This window comes from Ceratosolen solmsi, unplaced genomic scaffold (assembly GCF_000503995.2).
Source record: "Ceratosolen solmsi marchali unplaced genomic scaffold, CerSol_1.0 scaffold31, whole genome shotgun sequence".
NCBI lineage: Eukaryota > Metazoa > Arthropoda > Insecta > Hymenoptera > Agaonidae > Ceratosolen > Ceratosolen solmsi.
In genome coordinates, this window is record NW_011948432.1 from 4,573,348 (window position 1) to 4,581,390 (window position 8,043).

Sequence of the window (8,043 nt, forward strand, 5' to 3'; positions counted from 1 at the left end):
AAAATTAATTTGAGAAAAATTATCGAATTTACTTGAGTGGCTTAAAAAACTTGGTCAAACCTATCGACCATTTTTATATAATACATTTTTTTTTTTTGTTTATTTTATTTTTTTATTTTTTTAATTGTTAAAATTATCGATAAGTTCGACATTAACGTTTGTAAATAATAGTAATAAGTAAAAATTTATTTCATATTATATCAATAATGTTCCGATCCGATAAACGGAACAAAAATGAATTTTATTATGTTAAAACACGTTTGTACTAATATTTTTGATATAACTTATAATAAAAAATAAGAGAAATTTAATGTTTAAAATTTACATAAAATATATTCCGCGGAAATGTTTTGTATTTTTTATTACATCTAAATATGGCAATAAGTCGTAATTAGTGCCATATTTGAATAATAATGAAATAATAATATGAAATATAATTTTAAGTTAAAAATATTTAATTAATATGCATTAATCTTGATATTGATATTGAACAGATTTTGCATTTTTACAGATAAAATTGTGCACATATTTTCAATGATATTAGAAAATTATATATTCAAAAATTCTTGCAAACTAATAATTTAGACTTGCAACTTTACTAACCAACAATGTCGTTACTGACAAATATTATTACGAAGGGAAAATAAATTTAAAGGAAAGAATATTTTAAGCTAGCATGCAAATTTCATTACTTTATTTGATTTGCCATCCCTTGTTAATATTAGTAAAATAACAAATTCGTTTTCCTATTGTATAAAAAACATAATAAAATAAAATCTAAATATGTTAATTCGAAAATATACACCAAATAAGTAACTGATCTTTCCTAATTTAATTATAAATTTCTTGGCAAATATTTTTATACGAAAATATTACAAATATATTATTCATCATTGTATTATTATATATTATAATTTTTTTTGTTATAGACACTATAGAATGATTTAGAACAGACAAGGAATTTTATTAAAAATTAATTATTGGAATGTAGGCGTTTTGAAATTAAATTTGCTCGGTCAAAATTACATTTAATGTATTTTGAATTGTAATCTACCGTCATAGATAAATCATTAGTTATCCAATATCTCCAATGTAAAACGATTCCATATAAATACAAACGATATGTTCAATTTGTCAAATTAAATATATAATGTTTCAAATAACTAATTATATATGCTCACATTGGTCTTATGACAAAAAAGAAAGAAAAAAAAAAAGGAAAGAAAAAGAAGAAAAAATAAATAAATTAATAAATAAAATGAATTTAGCTTTAGGTATGATAAATATTCTACATATCATGGTTAATAGAAAATAACGTGGAATTTCTTTCTAATTTTTATTTTGTAATCTTGCAAGATTCACGAAAGTTTACTAACGAACGACGAGCAGCAGAAAGTAAAAGCCAAAGAAAAGAGAAAAAGAGAGAGAAAATATATATAAAAAATTTTAAATATATAAAGCTATACACTGTTTATACTGAGGATAAGCAGTACATAACCGATCTAAATTTACTTTCACATAACAATTAAAATCACGTACATATACTGCTCTTACACATATCCATATCTTACCTTATCGCTTTGTAATTACTTGCGTACTTGTTTTTTTTTTTTTTTTTTGAACTTTCACTGTTGCAATCCAGGATGAATCGTAGGCTATAAAATTTATTCAGAATATTTATTTATTTATTTATTTATCTAATGATATATTTGATAAAAAAAAAGAAATGAATGAAATTCATAAATGGCTTAAAGAATTATGTTACAATGTCAAATTAATAAAGTAGTAGAATAATTTTTGTAAATTGAAATAAATTATTAAATTATATTAATTTCGAGTCATATCGATGAAATTCAAACAAATTAATTATAAATTAACGAGCACCAAATACTACTCAACATTTACGAGAAAATTAGGAATCGGTACAATTCTTTAATCGTATCGATAGTCTACGAAAACGAGAATAAGATATTATTTTGATTTATAAATTATATCATTTTAATTTTAATAATTAAAATTAGAAATATTTATTCGATAAATTAAATAATGACGTAGTAAATAGTTCATATTGTTACATTATCTCAATGATTTATGTGGATGTAAAAGAATTATATATGTAAATACAGCTGAGAATGAAAAATATACTCGTGGATCTCTAAATTATTATTTCGAAAGGTCTAATTAACAATCGAAATTTTACCATAAACATTACAATGTAACTAGACATTACATTAAACGATGAACTCACATACATTACGTACATGAGATACATATGCGTAAACAATGAGATAGATGACAAGTTGTGAATAATTGCGAGTAAGAGTTATATTGTTGGCGTTTGTATGAGCATTTATCAAAGCTGTAATATCATTTATATCAAATTGTCTTCAAATCGACCGACACATTGTTAATAAAAGTGTTGGACAGCTTAAACCGAAAGTATCCTTTACATCATCGAGTGCATTACATCATATTCTCAATACTGCATATTTATTAGCAATTAGTCGTATCGAAGGAGGTTTTTTCTTTTATTTTTGTTTTTTTGTTTTTATCCCCCCCCCCTTCAAATCTACTTTGAGCTTACTTTGAGTATGTTTAGATTGAATTTAATTTAAAAGGTACAATATTTAATACACCTTATTGTTTTTTTTTTTTTTTTTTTTTTTTTTTTTTTTTTTTGTCTTTTACAATATTTTTATTACATTATTATGTTTATGCTGTGCATATATCATACATAATATATCCATTGTCTTTCAATGTATTCTTTATTATCATTTTGCTGTGTTTTCTTTTATGATTATAAGTTTTGTATAATTTCAGTCCATCTGTAAAGAAGCTCCATTCAGCGATGAACCAGGAGCACTTGTAGAAGCAGATGATTGCAATTACAATATGAAAATATCGCTGGAAATGGCATGTAGTGGACACGGTATGTTAATATCTATAAATTTACAACGTTACAACGATCACTCCAATTGTTTTATTTTTTTTGTTTATTTAACGATTACCAAGTTATTAAGTTAAAAGTTAAAAATGCAGGAAGGATGAATGTTGTAATTACGAGGAAACAATAAGAATTGCTTGCGAATTAAGTGATTCAATTTTTTTTTATTCATCTCTCCTATCGTTCTATTACAATTTTTAGCTCCACGGAGAGTACGTGTCTACGCAGATGGGATATACGATCTCTTTCATCAAGGGCACGCGAGACAATTAATGCAAGCTAAAAATATTTTCCCTAACGTATATCTCATAGTAGGAGGTAAATACATGGCCGAACATAAGAAACGTCATTATAAAATAAATGCAAAACCTTAAATGTGATATTTTAGTGTGCAATGATGAGCTAACCCACAGTAAGAAAGGGCGCACAGTGATGACAGACTCCGAGCGATATGATGCTGTAAGACATTGCCGGTACGTCGACGAGGTCGTCCGAGATGCGCCATGGGAGTTGGATGACGAATTCATTGAAAAGCATAAAGTAATGCGATATTTGCACGAACATTTTACTCGGAATAGCAAGCTTTTTTCACGAGTCCTTTGCGAGCTACGAATTAATTACGTGATGCACACATAATCATTACAATGGGCGATTAGGCTTTCTATAATACCTTTCCCCATTGCTATATTTTATCAATAAAATGTTAATAATGATTTATACATACACTCGTACATACATGAGTGTATGCAGATGAATGTATGCACGCATGCATGTGCGTATGTGCGCATGTATAATTTATAATTTCGTTCGATAGTCGTATACGTAATATCTATTACTTATTCACTTACGATTGTCGAACGGAAGTAATGTAATTGAGCATTTACAATAGTATTCGGCGTCGCTCGGACAATTGGCAATGTTCAGTTTTATATACGATTGGTGTGAATAATACCGAATTCGAATTTGTAGATCGACTTTGTAGCTCATGACGATATTCCGTACATGACCGACGAAGCGGATGATGTTTATGCTAAATTAAAGGCGAAGGGAATGTTCGTGGCGACGCAGCGAACGGAAGGGGTCTCGACTTCCGACATTGTAGCAAGAATTGTCAAAGATTATGACATTTATGTGAGGCGAAATCTTGCTAGAGGTTATAGCGCCAAAGAACTCAACGTATCGTTTCTGAATGTAAGTTACAATTTTTCATATGAGCACGGAGTGGTGGCTAATTAGCCAGTAGCTTATTAAATAAAAATTTTAAGGACAACGAATAAGAATTTGAATTTGAATTTTTTTTTTTTTTTTTTTTTTTTTTTTTTTTTACATTTAGTTTTAGCATATGCTCTAGTAGCAGTAGTAGCAGTAGCAGTAGTAGTAGTAGTAATAGTAGTAGTAGTAATAGTAGTAGTAGTAATAGTAGTAGTAGTAATAGTAGTAGTAGTAATAGTAGTAGTAGTAATAGTAGTAGTAGTAATAGTAGTAGTAGTAATAGTAGTAGTAGTAATAGTAGTAGTAGTAATAGTAGTAGTAGTAATAGTAGTAGTAGTAATAGTAGTAGTAGTAATAGTAGTAGTAGTAATAGTAGTAGTAGTAATAGTAGTAGTAGTAATAGTAGTAGTAGTAATAGTAGTAGTAGTAATAGTAGTAGTAGTAATAGTAGTAGTAGTAATAGTAGTAGTAGTAATAGTAGTAGTAGTAATAGTAGTAGTAGTAATAGTAGTAGTAGTAATAGTAGTAGTAGTAATAGTAGTAGTAGTAATAGTAGTAGTAGTAATAGTAGTAGTAGTAATAGTAGTAGTAGTAATAGTAGTAGTAGTAATAGTAGTAGTAGTAATAGTAGTAGTAGTAATAGTAGTAGTAGTAATAGTAGTAGTAGTAATAGTAGTAGTAGTAATAGTAGTAGTAGTAGTAGTAGTAGTAGTAGTAGTAGTAGTAGTAGTAGTAGTAGTAGTAGTAGTAGTAGTAGTAGTAGTAGTAGTAGTAGTAGTAGTAGTAGTAGTAGTAGTAGTAGTAGTAGTAGTAGTAGTAGTAGTAGTAGTAGTAGTAGTAGTAGTAGTAGTAGTAGTAGTAGTAGTAGTAGTAGTAGTAGTAGTAGTAGTAGTAGTAGTAGTAGTAGTAGTAGTAGTAGTAGTAGTAGTAGTAGTAGTAGTAGTGGTAGTAGTAGTAGTAGTGGTAGTTGTTGTTATAGTACTAGTGATAGCAACAGCAGTAGTGGTAATAGTTGTAGTGGTAGCAACAACAGTAGTAGTAGTAGTAGTAGTGGTAGCAACAGCAGCAGTAGTAGTAGTAGTAGTAGTAGCAGCAGTAGCAGTAGTAGCAATAGTAGTGGAAACGACGAGAGTCGTGTAAAAGCATAAAAATGCGCTTTGCATTCTTAATCGGTCGCTTAGAAAAATAAAACGGAAATATTTCCTTCGATGAAATCAATATGTCAATGATAACCTTTCCATTGAAAATGGCAATGTGTCTTTGAAATTAGATAATAACATTATACCCGAATTTTTCACAGGAGAAAAAGTTCCGGTTGCAGAATAAGTTTGATGATTTAAAAGACAAAGGAAAGAGAGTGATCGAGAACTTTGGAGAAAAGCGAATTGACATGATAAGTAAGTGGGAAGAAAAGTCGAGGGACTTTATCGATGCGTTTCTTCTCCTTTTTGGTCGAGATGGAAGACTGGTGCGTATGTATCATATATATCCAATATTCATAGTGATTATATTTTTCTTGTGTATTTGTATAAGTTATTTACGGTTTTAACAGCACATCTTTATAACCGATTTAATATATTATTTAATTTATATCGATTATTACGCCCACATTTGTATCGTTTTCTAATGCATGTACAAAGCTTATTCGTATTAATTATAAAACGAGAAGAGCATATTTTTATACATCGCCAAAGTATTACTTTTCTATTGCGTAATGTTTTTTTTTCTTTTTTTTTTCTTTTTTTTTTCTTTTCTATAACGAAGAAGAACAGATAATGGAAATAAATACATTTTAACACAATAACTCATGGCTATTTTCTCTTTAGACATTGTTTTGTATATTGGCGCGAATTGTCACATGTACACTTGTTTAGTAAAACTTGAAATTAATAGCCCACAACCTCAAGCTAATTCATTATGGTGTTTTCTTTGATTTTTTTTTTTTTTTTTTTTTTTTTTTTTTTTTTAATCGTCGATAACGCCTACAGTCGACGATATGGAACGAGGGCAAAGGGCGTTTGATGCAGGCCCTCTCACCCCCCGCCAGCCCGAAGCGTGACGGCAGTCCCAATAGCAGCAACAGCAGCGGCTGCGATAACGACGAAGACAGCACAAGGTACCTCACAGCATTCGACTCCGTAGATTAGCTCGTCGGATCGTCATTCTTCACACTCCTCCATAACTACTCCTGCTTGCTTTAAATCAATGATGAATGCGTCTCGATTAACAACCACACGAGCTTTAATAATCTTTATTCATTGGGTTGGCTACAATTGTCATAAATAACATTTACTTTCGATCCTTCGACATGTCATTGTTAAGACATTGTTAAGCATTGCGACTACAATAACAATCCTGCTTTGTAAGTTCTTATGGTGAAAAGTGGTGTTGGCAGCTTGGATTCTTTCCTAAACGCTCATACTCTTTTTCTTTTTCTTTTGTTGTTGTTGTTGTTGTTGTTGTTCTTCTTCTTCTTCTTCTTCTTCTTCTTTTTTTTGTTTTTTTTTTTTGTTTGTTTTGTTTTTGTTTTTACATTTAATTGTTCCAAACTTGTGGACGTGGAAGCAGTGAAGGAGGCAGCTTTATCCGCACGATGCTAAGCATATTATTAATTAACCGCGATTACGCCCTTTGGCAGAAGCAAACCCGGATTCTGCGCGCCTTCTTGAAATAGCCTGTACACACGCGTATTTGTGTATTGTAAACGAGGTATTTTAGGCTCCAATTAAGGATACGCGCGCTGTATCACGACCAGCCAATACTGCCATTAAGTACTGCTGATGCACGCATATTGGTGACATTTCCATTTAATTTATGGATGAAGTTGTGCGATTTCTCGCGTTCTCCGACGGATGTGTTTTTTTTTTTTATTTTTTTTTTTTATTTTTTATTTTGATCATCGATAATAGCGACGCTCGCTAATGAGGAGATGCTCGTGCGGTATAAATAATTTGAGAGTGATTTGGCGCGAACCAAGGTGTATTCCTTCTATCAAGCGTTCTAACCCAAACAAATTGTACGATGAAACTTGCCGAGTACACTGGTTTTATGATTTATACCATTCGATGTTATTGACCCCAACGGAATGCTACAACTGAGTTGCAAAGAAACCTAATGAATGCCATCGATTCCTCTCCGTTATATCGAACCTACAGCCGAGAAAGAGCTACGTTAATTGAAGATTCGTTAAGAAGTAAAAGCGATTGCTTATGCAATTTCTGCATTCAACTTGAATAATCCGTCCGTGGAATGACAATAGAATATGTTAAAAGACGGGGGAAAAAAAAGTTAAAACGAAGAAAAATAAATATATCATTTTATTTTCATTATTTTTATATTCAAATTATATCGTTCAATTTTCAAAATTGACAAATTCGTGTTAAATATGCATATTACTTAGTTTAAATATTTATTTATCTATTCCTATGTAACTACAAAGTGTTCAACTATGCTGTGACTATATGCTTCAGTGCTTTACATATAATACATTAGATTTCAAATATTTTCATGTTTTCATATTTAAACTCGCGTATGCTTATGATAATAATTTCATAGATTGCCATTATCGTTTTAGCATTCGTTAGTTGTAACTGTACAAAATACCTGTATCCCTTCTTTATTGCAAAATATGGAGAAAACAATTCTGTTATAATTACGGTATGACCATCAACTTAAAGTTTTCTTTCCATTTTTCTCAAATTGCGGTTTAGTATAAAAATGGTTCCGAGTAAAACTTTTTTTTTTTTTTTCAAACACGGATAATAAGAGTTAATAAACTTTTATTAAAATTTTTATTCAACATTTTTAAGAAAGGCCGCCTATTACAGACGTTACAATTGAAAACAGCTTTTAATAAAAAAAAAAAAAAAAAAAAAAAAAAAATTAAT

The 8,043-nt window shown here is 29.8% G+C and overlaps 1 protein-coding gene across 4 annotated transcripts in view; it reads left to right on the forward strand.

Moving 5' to 3' along the window:
• Positions 1-8,043, forward strand: part of LOC105364350 (choline-phosphate cytidylyltransferase A) — a 35,192-nt gene that overhangs the window by 22,569 nt on the left and 4,580 nt on the right. For 3 of the 4 annotated variants that reach the window (XM_011502251.1, XM_011502252.1, XM_011502254.1), the window contains exons 3-8: positions 2,821-2,929; positions 3,146-3,262; positions 3,333-3,484; positions 3,914-4,135; positions 5,457-5,624; positions 6,145-6,272. In XM_011502251.1, coding sequence (XP_011500553.1) covers positions 2,821-2,929; positions 3,146-3,262; positions 3,333-3,484; positions 3,914-4,135; positions 5,457-5,624; positions 6,145-6,272 — 896 coding nt within the window. Of the gene's footprint in view, positions 1-2,820; positions 2,930-3,145; positions 3,263-3,332; positions 3,485-3,913; positions 4,136-5,456; positions 5,629-6,144; positions 6,273-8,043 lie in introns of all 4 variants that reach the window. The other variant, XR_912949.1, reaches the window with a different exon arrangement.